Source organism: Anthonomus grandis, chromosome 11 (assembly GCF_022605725.1).
Source record: "Anthonomus grandis grandis chromosome 11, icAntGran1.3, whole genome shotgun sequence".
NCBI classification, from domain to species: Eukaryota; Metazoa; Arthropoda; class Insecta; order Coleoptera; family Curculionidae; genus Anthonomus; species Anthonomus grandis.
Window position 1 is genome coordinate 28456842 of NC_065556.1, and position 24099 is coordinate 28480940.

Below are 24099 nucleotides of genomic sequence, written 5' to 3' on the forward strand. Positions count from 1 at the left end.
TTCGTCGTTTTTGACTTATGCACAAGCTGATAGGATGTTCTTGAAAAAAATACCACATTTTCCGAAGAAAAATTATTTTTTAGCTCCCTGTCTATTTTTTCGAAAAACGTTGATAGAGGTGTCCAATCATTTTATTTGAAGAATATTTGTACAAATTTTCAACTCTCTAACTTTCGTCGTTTTTGACTTATGCACAAGCTGATAGGATGTTCTTGAAAAAAATACCACATTTTCCGAAGAAAAATTATTTTTTAGCTCCCTGTCTATTTTTTCGAAAAACGTTGATAGAGGTGTCCAATCATTTTATTTGAAGAATATTTGTACAAATTTTCAACTCTCTAACTTTCGTCGTTTTTGACTTATGCACAAGCTGATAGGATGTTCTTGAAAAAATACCACATTTTCCGAAGAAAAATTATTTTTTAGCTCCCTGTCTATTTTTTCGAAAAACGTTGATAGAGGTGTCCAATCATTTTATTTGAAGAATATTTGTACAAATTTTCAACTCTCTAACTTTCGTCGTTTTTGACTTATGCACAAGCTGATAGGATGTTCTTGAAAAAAATACCACATTTTCCGAAGAAAAATTATTTTTTAGCTCCCTGTCTATTTTTTCGAAAAACGTTGATAAAGGTGTACAATCATTTTATTTGAAGAATATTTGTACAAATTTTCAACTCTCTAACTTTCGTCGTTTTTGACTTATGCACAAGCTGATAGGATGTTCTTGAAAAAAATACCACATTTTCCGAAGAAAAATTATTTTTTAGCTCCCTGTCTATTTTTTCGAAAAACGTTGATAGAGGTGTCCAATCATTTTATTTGAAGAATATTTGTACAAATTTTCAACTCTCTAACTTTCGTCGTTTTTGACTTATGCACAAGCTGATAGGATGTTCTTGAAAAAAATACCACATTTTCCGAAGAAAAATTATTTTTTAGCTCCCTGTCTATTTTTTCGAAAAACGTTAATAGAGGTGTCCAATCATTTTATTTGAAGAATATTTGTACAAATTTTCAACTCTCTAACTTTCGTCGTTTTTGACTTATGCACAAGCTGATAGGATGTTCTTGAAAAAAATACCACATTTTTCGAAGAAAAATTATTTTTTAGCTCCCTGTCTATTTTTTCATAAAACGTTGATAGAGGTGTCCAATCATTTTACTTGAAGAATATTTGTACAAATTTTCAACTCTCTAACTTTCGTCGTTTTTGACTTATGCACAAGCTGATAGGATGTTCTTGAAAAAAATACCACATTTTTCGAAGAAAAATTATTTTTTAGCTCCCTGTCTATTTTTTCAAAAAACGTTGATAGAGGTGTCCAATCATTTTATTTGAAGAATATTTGTACAAATTTTCAACTCTCTAACTTTCGTCGTTTTTGACTTATGCACAAGCTGATAGGATGTTCTTGAAAAAAATACCACATTTTCCGAAGAAAAATTATTTTTTAGCTCCCTGTCTATTTTTTCGAAAAACGTTGATAGAGGTGTCCAATAATTTTATTTGAAGAATATTTGTACAAATTTTCAACTCCCTAACTTTCGTCGTTTTTGACTTATGCACAAGCTGATAGGATGTTCTTGAAAAAAATACCACATTTTCCGAAGAAAAATTATTTTTTAGCTCCCTGTCTATTTTTTCGAAAAACGTTGATAAAGGTGTCCAATCATTTTATTTGAAGAATATTTGTACAAATTTTCAACTCTCTAACTTTCGTCGTTTTTGACTTATGCACAAGCTGATAGGATGTTCTTAAAAAAAATACCACATTTTCCGAAGAAAAATTATTTTTCAGCTCCCTGTCTATTTTTTCGAAAAACGTTGATAGAGGTGTCCAATCATTTTATTTGAAGAATATTTGTACAAATTTTCAACTCTCTAACTTTCGTCGTTTTTGACTTATGCACAAGCTGACAGGATGTTCTTGAAAAAAATACCACATTTTCCGAAGAAAAATTATTTTTTAGCTCCCTGTCTATTTTTTCGAAAAACGTTGATAGAGGTGTCCAATCATTTTATTTGAAGAACATTTGTACAAATTTTTAACTCTCTAACTTTCGTCGTTTTTGACTTATGCACAAGCTGATATGATGTTCTTGAAAAAAATACCACATTTTCCGAAGAAAAATTATTTTTTAGCTCTCTGTCTATTTGTTCGAAAAACGTTGATAGAAGTGTCCAATCATTTTACTTGAAGAATATTTGTACAAATTTTCAACTCTCTAACTTTCGTCGTTTTTGACTTATGCACAAGCTGATAGGATGTTCTTGAAAAAAATACCACATTTTCCGAAGAAAAATTATTTTTTAGCTCTCTGTCTATTTGTTCGAAAAACGTTGATAGAAGTGTCCAATCATTTTACTTGAAGAACATTTGTACAAATTTTTAACTCTCTAACTTTCGTCGTTTTTGACTTATGCACAAGCTGATATGATGTTCTTGAAAAAAATACCACATTTTCCGAAGAAAAATTATTTTTTAGCTCTCTGTCTATTTGTTCGAAAAACGTTGATAGAAGTGTCCAATCATTTTATTTGAAGAACATTTGTACAAATTTTTAACTCTCTAACTTTCGTCGTTTTTGACTTATGCACAAGCTGATAGGATGTTCTTGAAAAAGATACCACATTTTCCGAAGAAAAATTATTTTTTAGCTCCCTGTCTATTTTTTCGAAAAACGTTGATAGAGGTGCCAATCATTTTATTTGAAGAATATTTGTACAAATTTTCAACTCTCTAACTTTCGTCGTTTTTGACTTATGCACAAGCTGATAGGATGTTCTTGAAAAAAATACCACATTTTTCGAAGAAAAATTATTTTTTAGCTCCCTGTCTATTTTTTCGAAAAACGTTGATAGAGGTGTCCAATCATTTTATTTGAAGAATATTTGTACAAATTTTCAACTCTCTAACTTTCGTCGTTTTTGACTTATGCACAAGCTGATAGGATGTTCTTGAAAAAAATACCACATTTTCCGAAGAAAAATTATTTTTTAGCTCCCTGTCTATTTTTTCGAAAAACGTTGATAGAGGTGCCAATCATTTTATTTGAAGAATATTTGTACAAATTTTCAACTCTCTAACTTTCGTCGTTTTTGACTTATGCACAAGCTGATAGGATGTTCTTGAAAAAAATACCACATTTTCCGAAGAAAAATTATTTTTTAGCTCCCTGTCTATTTTTTCGAAAAACGTTGATAGAGGTGTCCAATCATTTTATTTGAAGAATATTTGTACAAATTTTCAACTCTCTAACTTTCGTCGTTTTTGACTTATGCACAAGCTGATAGGATGTTCTTGAAAAAAATACCACATTTTCCGAAGAAAAATTATTTTTTAGCTCCCTGTCTATTTTTTCGAAAAACGTTGATAGAGGTGCCAATCATTTTATTTGAAGAATATTTGTACAAATTTTCAACTCTCTAACTTTCGTCGTTTTTGACTTATGCACAAGCTGATAGGATGTTCTTGAAAAAAATACCACATTTTCCGAAGAAAAATTATTTTTTAGCTCCCTGTCTATTTTTTCGAAAAACGTTGATAGAGGTGTCCAATCATTTTATTTGAAGAATATTTGTACAAATTTTCAACTCTCTAACTTTCGTCGTTTTTGACTTATGCACAAGCTGATAGGATGTTCTTGAAAAAAATACCACATTTTTCGAAGAAAAATTATTTTTTAGCTCCCTGTCTATTTTTTCGAAAAACGTTGATAGAGGTGTCCAATCATTTTATTTGAAGAATATTTGTACAAATTTTCAACTCTCTAACTTTCGTCGTTTTTGACTTATGCACAAGCTGATAGGATGTTCTTGAAAAAAATACCACATTTTCCGAAGAAAAATTATTTTTCAGCTCCCTGTCTATTTTTTCGAAAAACGTTGATAGAGGTGTCCAATCATTTTATTTGAAGAATATTTGTACAAATTTTCAACTCTCTAACTTTCGTCGTTTTTGACTTATGCACAAGCTGACAGGATGTTCTTGAAAAAAATACCACATTTTCCGAAGAAAAATTATTTTTTAGCTCCCTGTCTATTTTTTCGAAAAACGTTGATAGAGGTGTCCAATCATTTTATTTGAAGAACATTTGTACAAATTTTTAACTCTCTAACTTTCGTCGTTTTTGACTTATGCACAAGCTGATATGATGTTCTTGAAAAAAATACCACATTTTCCGAAGAAAAATTATTTTTTAGCTCTCTGTCTATTTGTTCGAAAAACGTTGATAGAAGTGTCCAATCATTTTACTTGAAGAATATTTGTACAAATTTTCAACTCTCTAACTTTCGTCGTTTTTGACTTATGCACAAGCTGATAGGATGTTCTTGAAAAAGATACCACATTTTCCGAAGAAAAATTATTTTTTAGCTCCCTGTCTATTTTTTCGAAAAACGTTGATAGAGGTGCCAATCATTTTATTTGAAGAATATTTGTACAAATTTTCAACTCTCTAACTTTCGTCGTTTTTGACTTATGCACAAGCTGATAGGATGTTCTTGAAAAAAATACCACATTTTCCGAAGAAAAATTATTTTTTAGCTCCCTGTCTATTTTTTCGAAAAACGTTGATAGAGGTGCCAATCATTTTATTTGAAGAATATTTGTACAAATTTTCAACTCTCTAACTTTCGTCGTTTTTGACTTATGCACAAGCTGATAGGATGTTCTTGAAAAAAATACCACATTTTCCGAAGAAAAATTATTTTTTAGCTCCCTGTCTATTTTTTCGAAAAACGTTGATAGAGGTGTCCAATCATTTTATTTGAAGAATATTTGTACAAATTTTCAACTCTCTAACTTTCGTCGTTTTTGACTTATGCACAAGCTGATAGGATGTTCTTGAAAAAAATACCACATTTTCCGAAGAAAAATTATTTTTTAGCTCCCTGTCTATTTTTTCGAAAAACGTTGATAGAGGTGCCAATCATTTTATTTGAAGAATATTTGTACAAATTTTCAACTCTCTAACTTTCGTCGTTTTTGACTTATGCACAAGCTGATAGGATGTTCTTGAAAAAAATACCACATTTTCCGAAGAAAAATTATTTTTTAGCTCCCTGTCTATTTTTTCGAAAAACGTTGATAGAGGTGCCAATCATTTTATTTGAAGAATATTTGTACAAATTTTCAACTCTCTAACTTTCGTCGTTTTTGACTTATGCACAAGCTGATAGGATTTTGACAGCAAAACGTCTAATCCAATAGTGTTGATATCTCTATCTGGCTGATATCGCGGTTTTTAAAAATGGCGATAAAAAAATTACAAACCTTTACGTCTTAGTTTTTTTTCTTTTCACAATAATCCCGGACGAGCCTATAATTCCTATAAGAGTCTTTGACCTACTGCAACCTGGATTGTTCCTTTAAAAAATCAACTCATGGTCCATTTAATCACCTTATCGTAACTATAAGAGGAAGTGCGATAAACTTACGCCCAGTTTGGGGTCCTGTCGTCCCAAACAATTTTATCGCACTACGGAAACCCCAAAAACGTCGCGTCAGTCCATTGAATAATTTCGTTGGGTGAAAGTTTCCTAACATTTCAAAGGTTTCTGGTACATTAGGTGCACGCACACGCGACTATCTCTTTTCACACTAATTACACTCCGCTCTTGCTCCCCGGGGAGGAAAAGGAAAATGCAAAAATAATCGCTGGAACTAAAGGGAAGGGAACTGATGATGGCAGTATGATGTTCTTTTGCCAACGGGTGGGGGGGCACGGCTCTTTAAGGGTTGAAAATTAAATTGCTTGGATTCGTAATGAGCTTAAGAGGGAAATCTAGTTAAGATTTCCATGATGATGCTCATTGATGCCGATGAAGAAGAGCGAGAAGAATAATATCTGTTATTTCCCTGATGACCATCAAGAAAATGAAACCGGAGATGATAAATAAATTTTATTTATTTCAGAACCGTTGCCAACAGTACCAAAGTACCATAACACGTCTAAACTTGGAAATCACCACTCTACGTCAGCAGCTAGAGGAAGCGGGAAGAGACAATAATCCAGAGGGACTCCTACAGGCGCACGCTGCCGCTCTCAAAAGACACGCGGACGAATCCAGGAAACAATACGAGCGGTGCCTGGATGACGTCGCCAATCAGGTGGTCAAGGCTTTGCTTGCCCAAAAGGTATCTATTTGCTCTTTGACCGTTTTTCTCAGTCTTGATTTGGGTGTTTTTAAGGGTTTAAGGGAAGAAGTGACCTGCCTCAACGGAAGGATCCACGAGTTAGAATCTCAAAACAGTGCCCTCACGTCCATGTTGGTCCATCAGTTGAGAGAAGAGAATCCTGCCACGCCGGCCGATCTCGATTCGTTTTCCAGGCAGCTGGCTTTAGAATGTCACGAGAAAGGTAAACATGTCGATATTGTCAAAAGCTTTGGAATAATCCGAACGTGATTTAGGTCCAGAAGAATCATCCCCTTCCTTACTACTAACCACTAGTCTAACGACGAAACACTGCAACTCCTTTAACTCCGAAATCCTAGAAGAGAGTCCCAGTAATGACCACTGTGATAAACTAGTTGTGTCCAGTGATGACAAGAGGTTGTCAGTGGATACTTTTGACGCTTTAGGTGAGTAATATAGAAAGCCTTCCTAGCAGTGGCCATATTTTAGAATTTACAGATACTAGATTTTCCTTAGAAGATAAGAAAAGGCACCAAGTTCTAACCAAATTGTGGACGGAACTTAAAGGTACCGAAGTGACCCCCAAGAAGTTACTCGAGGCTTTGAGCGCGGTGGATTCGGCCCTTTGGGTACCTCCGAAACGTCCAGTTTCCCTTAATTTGCATCTGCCTATTTTGCAAACCACTAGGATTAGAAGAACCCGGCCAGTATTAGGTAAATCCTCCAACCAATCCAAAACTGATGTAAACCATTCATGTTTCACTTTTTATACAACAGTTACCTTAATTGCTCCTATTAAATCTCTAATAAATTATTCTATGTATATAAAATAAATATACATTTTACATACATGTTAGTGTGGGTCAGTGTGTGATTTTTGTATTTCGATAAGTCTGATGATGCCCTAATGCGGCGAAACGCGTAACCTTTAATAGACGCTGATTTATGAGAGTTGGACTTTGAGTTTACATTTTTCCCTCCTTTGGAAATATACATTTGTCACACATTATGTACGCATACAGCATATATCCTTAATATACTAGATATTCAAAATATGTCCAAGGGTTATATTCTATGTATCTTACTAATGTATTTAAATGCATTTGTAATATTCCAAGTCTATTCTAAATTTGATCAGATATTTAATAAATATCCGAAAACATGCATGTACAATTTCTGCATGCATTGAATTTCAAGTTGAGCCTAGTGAAATAAAAAAAGCGTTCAAATGAATTTTCATGTGTGAATGAATGTGAGATTCATTCATTCTCTAGTGTATACTTTATAAATGGCTTGAATGTGTTTTGCTCCTACATTTGTTTACAGAATGTAAGTTTTGGGTCTGTTTCATAATTTTTTTTTTAATGTAACGATGGAATCATAGTTACTTCATTTTATATTGCAAAGATAAAAGTTAAATCTTGAAATTTTAAAATAAGGGAACCACTTGAGAACTAACCAAAAGTATAGAAGTTTTTTTAAATACGACAAAACCATAAAGTAATCTGGTTTAGCTTTAAAGAAAATAAAAGAAACGAAAGGTCATAATTATTAATCGAAACACGTGTATTCACAAATATTTATTTTAAAGGAATATAAATGTTTTGAATAAAATTGGCTCTAGTCTCTTGAAAAACTAATCATATTCAAATATTTTTTACAATATTTTTGGAATAGCTGTAATCTTTTAAATCGTTTATTACTATTAAAAGAGCCTACGTCTTATATAAAAATAGTTAATTTTGAAAATATTTCCTGGGAAAACAAATAATTCTCAAATATAGTTGTCAACGTTTTTGGAATATTTGGAATCTTATGAATCGTTTGATAGCACTGGAAAAGCTGTACGTCTTATAGTTTTCAAGCTATAGGCTTTCAAAGTTTTTTAATAAATTATGCTTATTTGTCTTATAATTAAAAAATTGTCAATTTTGAAATTGTTTTCTGGAAAAACTTTAAATTCTCATACGTTTTCGCCAACGTTTTTAGAATATTTGGAGCCTCTTAAATCATTTAGTACTACTGGATAAATTATACGCCTTACAGTTCTCAAACTACGCGCTTCCAAAGAGTTTTATTAAATCATGTATATCTGTCTTACAGTCCGAATATGGTCAATTTTGAAATCTTTTTTTGAGAAAACTAATATTTTCCAAACATGTTTGCTAACATTTTTGGAATATTTAGAACCTTATAAATCATTTGATACTACTGGAAATGTTGCACGTCCTATAGTTATTAAGCTATCGGTTGTTAATAAATTATGCATATTTGTCGTACAGTCCGAGAATAATCAATTTTAATTTTCTTTTCTAGAAAAACTAAAATTTTTCAATTATTTTCTCTAACGTTTTTTGAATACTTGGAATTTTTTGAATCGTTTGATATCACTGGAAAAATTGGTACGTCTTATGTTTTTTAACTTTGAGGTTTTTTCCTAGGAAAACTCTCAAATGTATTTAACACATTTGTTAACGTTTTTATACTATTTGGAACCTTTTGAATCGTTTATTGCTATTAAAAGAGCCTACGTTTTATAAAAAAATAGTCAATTTTGAAAATGTGTCCTGGGAAAACTAATAATTCTCAAACATATTTGTCAACGTTTTTGGAATATTTGGAATCCTATGAATCGTTTGATAGCACTGGAAAAGCTGTACGTCTTATAGTTTTCAAGCTATAGGCTTTCAAAGTATTTTAATAAATTATGCTTATTTGTCTTATAGTCCAAAAATGGTCAATTTTGAAAATTTGTCCTGGAAAAATTTTAAATTCTCAAACGTTTCCGCTAACGTTTTTAGAATATTTGGAGCCTCTTGAATCATTTGGTACTACTGAATAAATTGTACGCCTTACAGTTTTCAAGCTACGCGTTTTCAAAGATTTTTATTAAATCATGCATATTTGTCTTACAGTCCAAATATGGTGAATTTTGAAATTTTTTTCTGGGAAAACTAATATTTTTCAAATATATTTGCTAACATTTTTGAAATATTTAGAACCTTGTGAATCGTTTGATACTACTGGAAAAGTTGTACGTCTTATAGTTATCAAGCTATAGACTTTCAAAGTTTTTTAATAAATTATGCATATTTGTCTTATAGTCCAAAAATGGTCAATTTTAAAAATTTTTCCTGAAAAAACTTTAAATTCTCAAAGATTTTCGTTAACATTTTTAGAATTTTTGAAGCCTCTTGAATCATTTGGTACCACTGAGTAAATTGTAGGCCATATAGTTTTCAAGCTACGCGTTTTCAAAGATTTTTATTAAATCATGCATATTTGTCTTACAGTCCAAATATGGTGAATTTTGAAATTTTTTTCTGGGAAAACTAATATTTTTCAAATATATTTGCTAACATTTTTAAAATATTTAGAACCTTTTGAATCGTTTGATACCACTGGAAAAGTTGTACGTCTTATAGTTATCAAGCTATAGACTTTCAAAGTTTTTTAATAAATTATGCATATTTGTCTTGTAGTCCAAAAATGGTCAATTTTGAAAATTTTTCCTGGAAAAACTTTAAATTCTCAAAGATTTTCGTTAACATTTTTAGAATTTTTGGAGCCTCTTGAATCATTTGATACTACTGAATAAATTGTACGCCTTACAGTTTTCAAGCTACGCGTTTTCAAAGATTTTTATTAAATCATGCATATTTGTCTTACAGTCCAAATATGGTGAATTTTGAAATTTTTTTCTGGGAAAACTAATATTTTTCAAATATATTTGCTAACATTTTTGAAATATTTAGAACCTTGTGAATCGTTTGATACCACTGGAAAAGTTGTACGTCTTATAGTTATCAAGCTATAGATTTTCAAAGTTTTTTAATAAATTATGCATATTTGTCTTGTAGTCCAAAAATGGTCAATTTTGAAAATTTTTCCTGGAAAAACTTTAAATTCTCAAAGATTTTCGTTAACATTTTTAGAATTTTTGGAGCCTCTTGAATCATTTGGTACTACTAAATAAATTGTACGCCTTACAGTTTTGAAGCTACGCGTTTTCAAAGATTTTTATTAAATCATGCATATTTAAATATGGTGAATTTTGAAAACATTTCCTGGGAAAACTAATATTTTTCAAATATCAATCAATCAATCAATGCTTTATTATCATAAAAATTATCATAAAATTGTGATAATTTATTTGCTAACATTTTTGAAATATCTAGAACCTTGTAAATCGTTTGATACTACTGGAAAAGTTGTACGCCTTATAGTTATCAAGCTATCGGTTTTCAAAGTTTTTTAAAAAATTATGCATATTTATGATACAATGATCAATTTTGATTTTTTTTCTGGGAAAACTAAAATTGTTCAATTATTTTCTCTAACGTTTTTGGAATATTTGGAATTATTTCAACCGTTTGATCTAACTGAAAAAATTGGTACGTCTTATATTTTTTTACTTTGAGGTTTTTTCTTAGGAAAACTCAAATTTGTTTAACATATTTGGTAACGTTTTAATATTATTTGGGACCTTTTGAATCGTTTGATATCACTGGAATAGTTGTAGGTCTTATAGTTTCCAAAATACGTGTCTCAAAGTTTCCTATTAAATTATGCATTATTGTCCTACAGTCCGAATATGGTCAATTTTGAAAATTTTTCCTGGAAAAAGCTGAAATTTTCAAATGTGTTCTCTAACATTTTTGGAACGTCTGGCCTCTATCAAATCATTTGGTATCAATGAAAAAAATTGTACGTCTTACAGTTTCCAAGCTATGAATTTCTCCTTGGTTCATTTTCATGAACGTCAAAATTAATAAATTCATAAATTGTTTTGAAAATAAAGAAATGAAATATATTTTTTTTACAAATTTATTCTCGCCTTTGCTCATATAAATCATTTCTTTATAAATAGAGTAACATCTACTTCAGAGGAATCTTTATTGGCTTGATTATTTCGCACCGTATCTAAATTTAAAAAAAAAACGAGAAACTAATAAGACTAAAAATTATTTTCATTCTATTTGACTTCCTTTAATTCTTCTGTTCCTTAAATTTTAACTTGCCTTTGCAATTTCCTAACTAAATAAAGTTCCAAGTTCATTAGTTATGTATCCTTATAAGAGAGAAAGGGATCTGAATCTTTTTCCCATATATGATTTAGTATGAAGAAAAATTATTATTAGTGTCATAAATAGGTTCATCATTTTTATTTTCACTTTCTGAACTGTTTGGAAAGTTACTAGAGTTACTTTGGTAATTTTTGTTACGAGGTTAGAGTCCTATAATTTTAAGAAAGCAAGGATAAAGTTCCAATGAATAGTCCAAGAATATCATGCAATTTTTCATCATTGGCTACCTCACAATAGTAATTTTTACAAAAACTAGGTATTATCAAGTGTATGAGGTCAATATTTGCAAACAAAATAATTAATAATCATTTACTCTCATACACGATATCTTTCGCACTTTCTGAAATTAAATATAGAGTGGATATTCTCGCTAAAGCTATAATAAATTAAAAAAAATGAATGCATAATTTCAGCTCAATCAAGTTCAAAAAGCGAAGAGGAAACGACAGGAAACGAGTCACCGGAGAGCGGCAATCGCGACGAGGGCTACTCAACGATGTCTTCCGACGTCCAGGCTGACGTCACGAGGGCCTCCAACGATGCCACGTTGCCCCATCGCAGTCTGGAGGACCTCAAAGAGGCGAGTGACGAGACCGACCTGTCTGCCGACACTCGCCTGCTAGTCACCGACAATAAGGATCCGGACATACTTTACATTCCACTGAACCTTTTGAATTTGAAACAAAGGCAAGACTCCTTGTAAGGATATATTGCTAAGTGCTGATGACACCTTTTTTGTGTTTGTTCCAGGAACAGTTTTCCTCCTGGCAAAGACATTTTGCCGTTTCAACATATCATGAGAAGCTTCTCAGATTCCCATTTGTGTATCAAGATAACTACGGCGCCGACTCCTTGCTACTCGTTCACCTCGCCCATATCGAGCAGTCCATCCATTTTCGTCCTGGATATCACCGAGAAGAAAGTGAATCCTTTGAGGAGAACCAGGGGCACCAACACGTTATGGGGTAAGAAACTTTTCACTCGTCACTCAGCACTACTGCATTACACACCCTTACTAACAAAACACCACAAATTTAACAACACGTTCGTCAACAGTGTGCGTTTTAGGCAATTCGAATGCCGACTTGACAACAGGTGACGATAAAACGTCCCAGATATCTTGGGGGAGTGCGACAGAGGAGCGGCTGGAGTGCACCACGTGGGACGCGGAGTATATCCAGCAATGGCTGCGTCTGGATGAAACGAGATCGACGTTACAACAGCACCGGGACATGCTGGAGCTGGAGTATGATCGGACCGAGTTGGAGGATTGGAGTCTCAGTTTGTCCAATGACGATTTGAGGGAGCAGTGGAAGAAGTTCGATGCTGTTACGCCTGGTGGGTCAAGCATCTTATTTTGATAGTGTGTCCCGGTTTAAATGGTTAAAAAATGCTAGAATGTATACAAGAAGTAGTTTGAAATAGGACTCTGATGGTCGAAAATGCATCGTTTTTTAGGTCTTTATTTATAGGTGGTGAGATCGTCTTTTGAGGAATTACTTTGCCAGGAACGGACTTTTTTTGGACAAAATTTTCTGTTAATTTTTAACAAAAAAGGGTCCTTGTTTTTTTGCCCTTTGACGCACGGTAAAAAAATAAAATCCATACAAAGGGTCTTTATTCGAAAATATTTCTACCTAAAACACTTTTTCAGTTAAAGACGAATTTGTCACCTAAGAATCAGTAGTCATCAAATTTTTAGGTCATAAGTTGGGAACCACTGGAAATATTTTCGTAATTGTTTCACGACAAAATAGTGGGATTCCTAAGGATGAATTTGAGTGTAAAAACTTTACCCTGAACAGAAGATTTAAATAGAAAAAGTATTTTTGATCAGGCCATTTTTTTCTGCTGATTTTTTACCAATTTCTCAATTTTATTGCAAATGTTTCTATGAAATAATAGGAATATTTTTAAGAGAATTACACATAAAAAGGTCCAATTATTTTCAAACAGTTTTATATATAAATGATTATTGTGTCTCAAAAACTTTTTGAGTTAGAGGTAGTTTTATCATCCAAAGCCCAAGGGCCATCAAATTTAAAGAGTTTAATACCAATTTGTAATTTTACGATTTTTATTTTTCAACGAACATTTTTGGTCATAACTTGAGAACCACTGGAAATATTTTCATAACTTTTTTACGAAAAAATAGTGGTATTTTTAGGGATGAATTTAAGGGTAAAAACACGGTTTTAAGTTAATAAGTTGGGTAGTTACGGTCACTTTGTTTAGAGTACTTTTATGACCTTTAAAAAAAACTATAACTTAAATTGCATACTAGCAAATAAAAATAACTACATTTACAGAGGAATTAACTATTCGTAAAATGTCTATTAAGGTTCCAAAGTGCTTATCCAATAATTCGTAAGATTTTTAAAAATTAGTTCTTAATTAACCACCAAACTTGCACTTTTCCTTTACCAATACGTAATCGGAATTAAATAAAATCCTGTTTCGTCAAAAAATATCAAAAATGTAAAAGCGCTAGCAGCTTGCGCTATAAGGCCTTTTCTAGACCTAAGTTGTTTTCTAATTTCTAAGTTGGTAGAGGTGATCCAGTCCCTTGGCCACCAAGATCACCCGATTTGACACCTTTAGACTTTTTTGTCTGGAGCACAATTGAACAACTCCTGTGCATACTAAATAGGACCTAGTTGCTACAGTTGTGTGGAAATGCATATATAACATCTTAAGTGTTTGAGTTAAAGGATTAGTGAATTGTTTATTTAAATTATTGCAGTTCTCACTTGTGCCAAAGAAAAATTTTAATAGATCCCTGTATGAATTTAATTTTTTTACATGAGGAGCATACATTGAAGCGCAAAAATTCAAGGGTTTTTTTCTAAGGAAATACATACGCTACTGGTTCATCCCTGAGAAGTAAATTCACTCTGTATTGAAGAAACGAGGCACTTTCGATCATCGGCGTCTTATCTCAAACCACTTCTCTATGCTTCCTATACATGCTCTAACAGTTATACGGGGACAACCTGTACATCGAGTTCTAAGAACTTTTAATTAATTCCCCCAGGTCAAATCTCAATTTCAACTCTGCCAAGTATCGCGGAAAACAACGCGCTCGAACTCGAAGAGGACTCGAACGAGTGCCTCTGGAACAACTCCAGTTACATGATGGACAAGGAGGGAAGGGAACTGGTGACGCTCCTGATGGACACTCCCAGCGGCGAGAAACAGTGGCCGTACGCCGTCTCCAGTGCGGTGCACCAGCAAATTTCCCCGGATAACAGTTGGTCGAGTGGAGGATCGGATTGTTGCCACTCGCACGAGCCAGAGACTTGCTCCAAGAGGTCCTCGGCAGCTAGTGATGACACTGGAGAGTTGCCTCAGATCGGTACAGATTTCACCAGAGACTTTTACAGGTAAGAAAATGCTCTGCGCTAGAACCAAGTGAATTACCGAGTGAATTTTCAGATTAGTGAAGTTCGAGAGCACCAAGAGTCTGGCTTCGACCTCGTCGAGGAGTATCGGGGGTGCCCTGAGCGATAACGGTGATAGAGACGCCACGCTGCAGAACGTTTTGACTTTTATCGCGGAACAACAGAAGTACGTGCAATGTAGTAAGGATAGGCCTCGGTCGGTTAATGATGTTACCAAAGAATTTAATATTGAAGGTAAGAAACAATAAATTAACGTAATTAGCTCACTACATATACGAAAAGTAAGATTTCAATAATGCTGCGTGAAACTGAAACTTATTTTTCTTCTATTATTAACCCGAAAATTCTACTTAAAATAAAAAATCATTTTCAGGTCCTGCCCATCAGTATTGCGAAGAAGTAAAAACAACTTCCGGCACCCAAACCGAAGGGAAATCCAACGACAACGAAAACTACGTGACCCTCAAACAGCTGTGCGAAGAATTCGAGCAAAAAAAGGAAAAACATCGGGAAAAACACGAGCCATCCGACCCGAGTGAGAAGAAAATCTCTTATGCCGAAGAAATCTGTGTGGCGACCGCCTTGGACGTCGAATCCGAAAACTGTTCGAACATCACCGAACATCCGGTGGACATTTGCAGTAGCATCAACGTAGAACTGAACTCACTGGACTACCAAAGTGGCGTCCTGGAAGTCAGCGAGGAAAAGAAGTACAGTAAAGAGACCCTCTTGAATGACGGTAGTAGTGAGTTGATCGAATCGACTGACACTAACGTAAGTGAGTGTTCGGAGGCGAATAACGAGTCGTTAACGTCCAGTGTGAGTACTCCGGATACGGTGGCGTCCAGAATACCCCGCAGGAGAACTCCCTCCAGGATTCCCGTTAGTCCTGCGAGGATTATTGTAAATAATAATAACAACAACAATAAGGAGAACGTGCAAGAGACCAAGTTACCAAAGAGCAAGATTCCTTATAAGAGCAATAAGCCCAAGCCTAAGGTAAGGGGGTTTTATCATAATTTATTAACATGTTTACGTTAAAAGGTAATAAATATATTTTCCTTGCGCTATCATAGGTTATAATTAGTAAGCCAGTTAAGTTCGCAGGTATTAAGTAGGACAACAGTAATCAGTTTTTTTCTTGGAGAAATGTTTTTAATTATTCAGGTAATATAGTGTTACGTGTTAGTTGCTTCAGAAGATGGTGACTATAACAGATTTGAGGGAGTGTTGGGTGCAAGTTTTGGCTACGTTTGTAGGCAAGTATTTTGGGAAGAAAAGGGATTTGTTTATAATATATTGAAAGAAGAAGGCAATTTTGTATGTGATGACCACGGTTTTTGTTGCAAAATTGTGCATCATCAGGTCAACTAAAAATTATTATTAAGGCGTTGTTTTTTAGCTACAGTAGTCTTATTCTTAATGTTTTTATTTATGAATTTTGTGGGAAATTTCTCGCTAAAAAGCGATCTTTTATAGGTGTATTTTGACCTTATTTCAACTTTCCATAAAGTATATCATTGTTTGTCGTTTCTTGGAGATCTTGCCGAAAATTTTAGACCACTCATACCCATATAGCTTTTTTTTTAGTTTAAGGTAAAATTGTGTTTTATTGTCTTGTGGATAAAAAATTAATTAGGTATTAATCTATAGACTTGTAATAATAAAATTTTATTATTTCGGTATATAGTTTCATTGAGATTGAGGCTGTAGTGTGTGGTTACTAATCATCGAATCATCGATTATGGATTTCCCCATAGAAATTATGAAAAGTGAATATTTTGTTAATGGAACTAGGTGGCTATTTGGACATTTTTTAATGTTTTTTCAGAAATCTGTAATAATAAATTTTCTTCGTTTTAGCTGATATTCCTCCAGGTCGCTATGTTTCAATTTTTTATTATATTTTATGTAACAGCAGTATTACTTGTTTTAGTTTTACTGGAGATATTAAATTGTTTATTGTAGGTGAATTTTTCCAGGCATTCTCCTTAATCCAGATTAAAAAATCCAAATACGGTGTATAGTAATTTTTAAGTATCTTTTTGAAGTCTCTATAGTATTATATCTGTACAGAGTAGCTTTTTTTACGTACCTGTAAGACGTTGAAATTTGACATTTTTGGGGTCAATTTATGGTCATTAGGCTAGTAGGTTTTATTCATTTAAGGGACATTTAAGCTCCATATATGATCCAGATCGTAATAAATAATTACCTTTATATTAATGAAAATACGGTTTATTTATTAGAATAATGCTGAAATTTGTCTAGACCTTTTCCTAGTTGAGGAATCTCAACTCAAACCTCAATTCAATCCAACTTAATCTTAGAAGAATTTTAGAGCATTTTTGTCAATATAACTGTCAGATCAATGTTAAGCACATTTAAAGCACAGAGAACCAGTGGACTGGCAAGGTATCAAACTCTTAAGAAACCTTAAAATCAGCATGTGAAAATTATTAATTTTTTCTGTAAAAACATGCCAAATTTTATCCTATCAGAAGAAACCGCGTCAGTCGTCCAAAATACCATTCCAAACCCAATAAATTAAAATTTATTCAAAATACTAATATTACATTAATTCAATAGTATTAAATACAACTAATTCTTAATATGGAACCTTAGTATTGTGCCTAATTAAACTTCTAAAATCCAAGAAGCTTAAAATGCAGAAGGTACATCTTGGGGCTTGTATGCCATGACGAAAAGAATACGAAGAATATACATATTATAAGAAATAAGATATCAAATATAAAAAATAAAACAATAATTAAAAATACAAAAATGCGGAGAGAGTGAGGAGGTAGATAGCAAAAGAAGCGACTTTGTTAATAGTAAATATTAAGCTTTTAACGTCATTGGTCAGTTTATTTAAGGTGGGTCCATAATATGTTATAAACCTTTGACAAAATGAAGTTGACATATATGCGACACTAATATTGTTTTGATTTAAGGATCTTTAGCCAGATCATTGATTTTTAGTGTATAATTCACTGCAAAGCAAACATACATATTCCTAATTTCGTGAAATAAAAGATGTGACAAATACCTACAATTTTTAAAATGACATGTTAACAAACACAAAGGTTAGAATTGTATAGACAACTCCACACAACAATGCCGTATCTAAGCATCGACTCTATCAACGACGTATACAAAATAATTAAAATTTTAAGGAATTGTCGTAATTGGTAGAACTTATAAAACATGTTGCGAACTTTTTTGTTTGTCCCATTTGAGATGTTTATTAAGGCTCAATAGATTGTCATCCAACCACCGATATATGCCACTGAGGCCTATCCAGGAACTTAATAAATATACTTGGGCTGGGATTTGAATCGATCTCGATACGATCACGACTTCAAATTCGATCGCGACTCAGTCGTGTGTAAGTAAGCTTCAATCGTCGGCTAAACTCGTTTTATTCGATTTGATTTAGGTTTGTTGGTATATATTTGTTATTTTCCCTAATATTTAACAGATGGAAACGTCGATTGTCTTTTCTATTGTTAAACACTAAGAATTTTCATTTATTTTGTTAATTTTTTTCGCTTTTGTGTTTTTTTATTTAAATATATGCCCATATTATTTCTGTAAAATTAAAAACTTGTTGTGTTCATCCACTTTTGGTTTTAATATGGCATCATGGGTGCAATCAATAGGACCTATAACACCAGGGAAATTGGATCTCTCTATAAATATTAATTTATTAATTTGTCTCTCATCTCTTATATATGGAAAATTAATGAATCGGTCAGCAAGGTTTTGTCAAATCAGTATTCAGTAATTTTATGGATCCAACGACTTGTAGTAGTTTCGCTAATTTCAAATTTAAAATCTTGTCCAATGCTTCTTTGGTAACAATCTGTGGCATAAAATTTTGACATACTAAAACTGCTCATTCAATGGTAACTCTACTTCCTCTGCCTCTATTATTAACAGAAAGTTGTGGAAAATAGGGTCGAATTAGATCTATTAGTTGTTGTGTTTAAGTAGCAAGACTATTGGTAAGCAATAAATGAAACAAATACATTTAAAAAAGGATGCTGTCACATTATGCACGTATTAAAAAAGGAAGAAGCTATATCGTCTGGTGTATACGATATACCCAAGCGTGTCGTCGACAAATCGTTAAAAACCAGGCAATCCGCAAGGCACTCACGACTGAAATTTTTATTTAGAATCAGTCATATCGAGTAATCGTGTCGAATCGTGATTTTTAAATCCCAGTACTAGATTGTCAATTCAATGAAAAGTAAATGACCACTACTAAGGGACCGCCATTTTGCGTGATTGTGTCCTTTTGATGTTGGTCACTCTGACAAATTTTAGTTGTGCCAATTGTAGGAAAACAAAACAATTAAAGTTTTTGAAAGGTTATGTTTACAAATACAAAATAGAAAGTTACATATAGGTAAGAACTTAAGATATTTGCGTTAGATCTGTGATTTTTTTTTTACTGCTTTAAGAATTTCGTTTTAATTTTTGAATGAAAGTAATCCTCACCGAAAATGAGACAAAGTTTTAGTTAACTTGAGATAGATACAGACACTTTAAAATATTTGTTTTATTACTCTGATAATCTTGAATCTTATAAATCCCAATACTATGAAAATGATGATCTTCATTTAAATTTTTGCTTGTATTTACTTAACAAATTCAGTTAAAAACACTTTATTTTCTTTCTATTTTTACTATTACGACTTTTACTTTCGTTCTATTTACAGTGTTTCTACATTAATAGGTACAACCATTTATAAAAATCAAAATATAGTTGATTTTTTGAGAGTTTGTAATTAGCAAGGGTTTATTTAGTAAAAATAAACAACTCTTTATATTATTCTATTATAAATACAGACGGACAATTCACAATAATTCGGTTTATATATATCAAAAAGAAGACGGGTCCCAGAGCAGTGCTTTGAGGATACCCGAACTTTGTTTTTGAAGTACTTAAAGAATTATTGATCTTAACCGCCTGACTTTGGTTCTTTAGGTAATTATAGGCCTATCTTTAATTCCATGTTCCTCAAGCCGTTTGAATATAATATATCATGTAAAACAGTGTCGAACGCTTTTAAAAGATCCATAAATATAACCAAATTTTTTTGCGGCTTGTCTTGGTAATTTCGATTTATTATATTTAATAAACTAAAGATTGCACCTTCTTTCAATTTAAATAAATCCCGTGCTACAACTCTATAGCAAAACACCTACCTATCAATCATAATTATTTATTATTAATTTTTAGCAACATTTACATCCTTATCAAATGGAATGTCTTACGCGTGGTCAGCACCGATGCTCCCGTACTTCCTAAGCAATTCCAGTCATATTCCAATAACGCCGGAGCAATTTGACCAAGTAGAGCCGATGTTCTTCTATGGAGCATTAGCTGGAATGCCCTTATCGGTGTTCATAATAAACTGTTTAGGGCGTAAACATTGCTTACTGTTATCAGCAAGTTTAACTTGCTCTTACTGGCTAATGTTGCTGTTTACTTACGATTGGAATGTCGTGTACGCCGCGAGATTTTTAGCTGGGATAGCTCTCAATTTTTTTATCGCCGGACCGATGTATATTGCCGAAATTGCCGAACCGAGGATCCGTGGGTTTTTGGCAGCTATTATTTATATTATGGTGCAGATGGGGTTCCTTATTGTTTATGCTATTGGCTCTTATTTTCCTTATTATGCGGTGCCTGCCATCGGAGCGGTTTTGTCTGCCACTAAGGTTTGTATGGATCTAAGTTTGAATTATCACCCGTACAATCGTTTTTTTGCAGATTTGCATGTTTCCTTTTATGCCTGAATCTCCGTACTATTACGTCTATGTGGACAAACCACATGAGGCCAAGGCATCTTTAAAGAAACTTAGATCCAAGAAAACCAATTTGAAAAAAGAACTTGAGGAGATCAGATTGGCAGTTTACAGGCAAAAAAAAGAAAAGGGCCGCCTACAAGATTTATTTCTCATTAGCAGTAACCGTAAGGCTTTGCTGTTAACATTAATGCTTAACGCTCTACAGCATTGCATCGGTTCTGGTATTATTATCATGAACATACATACTATTTTAGGAAAGTCTATTGCATTGTACTTTGATGTGTCTTTATCAGCTATTTTTGTGGGGGTATTCATGCTCTCAGGAGTTCTGCTGGCCTCTGCAATAATTGACCAAATAGGCAGGAAACAGTTGTTAATGATATCAAGCGTACTTACTGGATCAGTTCTCTTAATAATATCCATCTATTTACACTTGAAACATGTTGGGTATAACGTGGATGCTTTAAGCTGGATTCCAGTTATATGCATACTGATTTATTCAGCTACGTTTACGCTAGGACTAGGGACTGTCCCTATGGTCTTAACTGCCGAATTGTTTCCAGTAAAAGTGAAAACGTACTGCATAGCCCTTACTGAACTGTTTTATATGGGACCAGGCATAATTATGATCAATTTGTATCTAGTTATATCGAAAAGCTACGATTTGTATGTACCCTTCTACTTTTTTACTGCTTCTAGTTTTATAGGGGCATGCTTGATTATGCTGTTTCTTCCTGAAACCAAAGGGAAAACTCTGGAAGAGATCCAGATGATTTTAAAAGGTCAGGAGTTCAATAGGGATTTTGGGCAACGTAAAACGCTTATGCAAACTTAATGTTTTTGTTTGATCATTGCAGTCTCATGTTTAAGTTAATTTTTTGTAAACAATACTGAGAATAAAAAAGAGTCTTGATGATGATTCATTGGTTTTTATTATTATGGAGATGTGTATACAGTTTAATTGGAAAAGTGTACTGGTTATTGTCTTTTTTTTATTTCATCAACAATTGTACAATTCAAATTATTAGATATTGAGAAAATTCAGAGGTATACGATATTTGTAAACTTTAAGAAAAAATTATACTTGAAATGTATGTACAAAAATTGGTGTGTTTGAAATTGTACAGAAATTCAAATTTAGAGATACGCAATTTGTATATTTTTAATACAAATTGTACTAGAAATGTATGAAAAATAAATAAATCAAGTGCCACTAAAATACTCTTTATGAGTTTTGTATAATTTGATTAAAGAAAAAAAATGTTCAGAGATACGCTGCATTTGTACATTTTTATTGAAAAATAATACTAAACGTTTTCTACAGTGTTACAAAAAATATTCCTTTTAAGTTTTTTGTATCATTTTAACAGAAATTGTACAAAAATTTCCCTGTTGGGATAATTGATTTAAATTTGAATAGGAAACCGAACTTTGTAATATTTTTGAAAAACTTGTACTGGACATAGTATAAAAATGTGCATAAATCAAGTGTCTTTGAAATTGTATAAAAAATTAAAATTTTAGGAAAATGGTTTTCAAAAATTCTCAGGTTCAGAAATACGCAATATTTGTAGATTTTTATTGAAAAATTATTCTAAATATTTTTTGAAAAATACATAAATCGAGTGTTATTAATAATTTTCTTAATGTATAATTTTACCAAAAATTGTAGAAAAATTCAAATTATTGGTTAAAGTTTAAAAATTGCTGAGACACTTGTAAACTTTAAAATTGTACTGAAAATTTGCAAAACATCTATGTACAAAAATCGGTATATTTAAAATTGTACAAATGTTTCAAATTAAAAAAAAAATTGTGAAGTTCAGAGATATGCAACATACAGTACCGAGCAAAAGTAAAGAAACTTTTTTTTTTATTTTTAAATTTATTTTATTAAAGTTAACTAAATTTTTTTAATCCTATAATACTACACCAAAGTAGATAATAAAAATAAAATATAAACAATATAATTCTACTTATTATAAAGCCATATGTAAATTAATAAAAAAAAACTGGGAGCAAAAATAGAGAAACACATATTTAAAGAAAATATATAATAACAACAAATTAATATTTAGTTGCAATCCCTTATTTTTAATAACTGCAAGGCATCTCCTTTTCATAGATCCAATCAGATTCCCTAAGGTCTCCTGGGGTACAGAATGCCATGCAGCTTTCACTGCTTCAAACAACTCGTCTCCATTTTTAAATTTTTCGGGATGTTCCTTACGAATTTTTTTGTCTACTAAATCCCATAGATTCTCTATGGGATTAAGGTCAGGACACTGAGCTGGCCACTTAACAACAGTAATTTTTTTGTCCTCAAAAATTTTTTTTATAATTTTAGCTGTATGCTTCGGATCATTGTCGTGTGGAAACCTCCATTGCAATGGCATGTTTTCCTCTGCATATGGCAACATATTATCAGTTAATATTTCTAAATATTTAAACCGATCCATAATCCCATCAATTTTGACAATGGGGCCTATTTCCATACCAGAGAAACAACCCCACACTTGTACATTTCCCCCTCTATGCTTAATAATGCCCAAAGTATATTTTGGATCAACTGTTTTATTTTTAGGACGCCTGACCCATAAAATACCATCAGAAAAAAATAAATTAAACCTACTTTCATCCGAAAATAATACTGTATTCCATCTTGCTTCTGACCAGTTTAAATGGTCATGTGCAAATTGAAGTCGGGGTTCGATTCTTCTTCGAAATGAAGGGTTTCTTGGATGGTTTTCCTGCCGGCAAGCCACTGTCCCTTAAACGTCTTCGAACTGTATGGATACTAATATTTACATCGTCTAGTTGAGATTTTATATCCACTGCTATGTTAAATGGATTTTTAAGAGCTAAGGATTTAATCTTCTCGTCAATTCTAGGCGTCGTTTTTCTAGGCCTACCAGTTTTAGGTGGACTGATTAATGAGTTCCTAATGCGGTGTAACTTTATGGTTTTGGAAACAACTGAGCGGTTTAATCCTAACTGCTTAGCAGTGATGGCTTGCTTAACACCCGATTGATATTTTGATATTATCAACTGTTTTATACATAACGCCAAAGTAATACCTCGAGGCATATTTACAGGTTATTCTTTATTAATTAACAAAATATTATTGTGTATTGCTTTCAATAAGCAAATATAAACTACGAACTTTAAAAATGTTTCTCTACTTTTGCTCCTGATAAAATAAGGATAAGCGAATAGATTGTTTTTGTTGCAAGAATTTATAAATACCAAATATGTTTTTGCATTCCTTTGAACCTAAAGAAATAATGTACATTTATTAAATAAAATGTTTCTCCACTTTTGCTCGGTACTGTACCTACTTTTTATTAAAAAATGTACTAAAAATTTTTGAAAAATACGTAAATCTGTAAGTGTCCCTAAAAATATTCCTTATAATTTTTTTGTATAATTTTATCAAAAATTGCACAAAGTTTTAGGATAATTGATTAAAATTAAAAAAAAAAAACGAGATATGTAATATTTGTTAATTTTTATTTAAAAAGTTGTACTGAAAATGTTATAAAAATGCACATGAAACGTATCTTTGAAATTGTACAAAAAATCCACATTTTTAAAAAATTGATTGAATATTTGAAAAAATTCTGTAGCTCAGAGCTACGCAATATT

At 32.3% G+C, this 24099-nt stretch overlaps 2 protein-coding genes across 6 annotated transcripts in view; both read left to right on the plus strand.

Moving 5' to 3' along the window:
• The window catches only part of LOC126741872 (uncharacterized), a 313270-nt gene that overhangs the window by 277028 nt on the left and 12143 nt on the right, over nucleotides 1–24099 (plus strand). For all 3 annotated transcript variants that reach the window (XM_050448321.1, XM_050448322.1, XM_050448323.1), the window contains 10 exons: nucleotides 5922–6143; nucleotides 6198–6366; nucleotides 6419–6589; nucleotides 6642–6857; nucleotides 11644–11917; nucleotides 11981–12195; nucleotides 12299–12568; nucleotides 14265–14613; nucleotides 14666–14865; nucleotides 15005–15630. In XM_050448321.1, the coding sequence (XP_050304278.1) occupies nucleotides 5922–6143; nucleotides 6198–6366; nucleotides 6419–6589; nucleotides 6642–6857; nucleotides 11644–11917; nucleotides 11981–12195; nucleotides 12299–12568; nucleotides 14265–14613; nucleotides 14666–14865; nucleotides 15005–15630 (2712 nt within the window). The remainder of the gene's footprint in view (nucleotides 1–5921; nucleotides 6144–6197; nucleotides 6367–6418; nucleotides 6590–6641; nucleotides 6858–11643; nucleotides 11918–11980; nucleotides 12196–12298; nucleotides 12569–14264; nucleotides 14614–14665; nucleotides 14866–15004; nucleotides 15631–24099) is intronic.
• On the plus strand, nucleotides 15665–21373 carry LOC126741874 (facilitated trehalose transporter Tret1-like). Of its 3 annotated transcripts, none has more exons than XM_050448324.1 (3): nucleotides 15665–15890; nucleotides 19883–20364; nucleotides 20417–21373. In XM_050448324.1, exons 1-3 carry the CDS (start codon nucleotides 15833–15835, stop codon nucleotides 21287–21289), a joined length of 1413 nt encoding a protein of 470 aa, XP_050304281.1. In that variant the 5' UTR covers nucleotides 15665–15832; the 3' UTR covers nucleotides 21290–21373. The 3 variants fall into 3 exon arrangements, with proteins under 3 accessions (XP_050304281.1, XP_050304282.1, XP_050304283.1); XM_050448325.1 differs by lacking the exon at nucleotides 15665–15890 and adding an exon at nucleotides 18672–19045; XM_050448326.1 differs by lacking the exon at nucleotides 15665–15890 and adding an exon at nucleotides 19722–19754.

What these genes read in the sequence shown, in the direction of transcription:
- LOC126741874 (XM_050448324.1), top strand. Translation starts at nt 15,833, where the DNA reads ATGGTGACTATAACAGATTTGAGGGAGTGTTGGGTGCAAGTTTTGGCT. An exon ending in AGTTTTGGCTACGTTTGTAG is followed by an intron (nt 15,891 to 19,882) that starts GCAAGTATTTTG and finishes ATTAATTTTTAG; the next exon opens with CAACATTTACATCCTTATCA. An exon ending in CGGTTTTGTCTGCCACTAAG is followed by an intron (nt 20,365 to 20,416) that starts GTTTGTATGGAT and finishes GTTTTTTTGCAG; the next exon opens with ATTTGCATGTTTCCTTTTAT.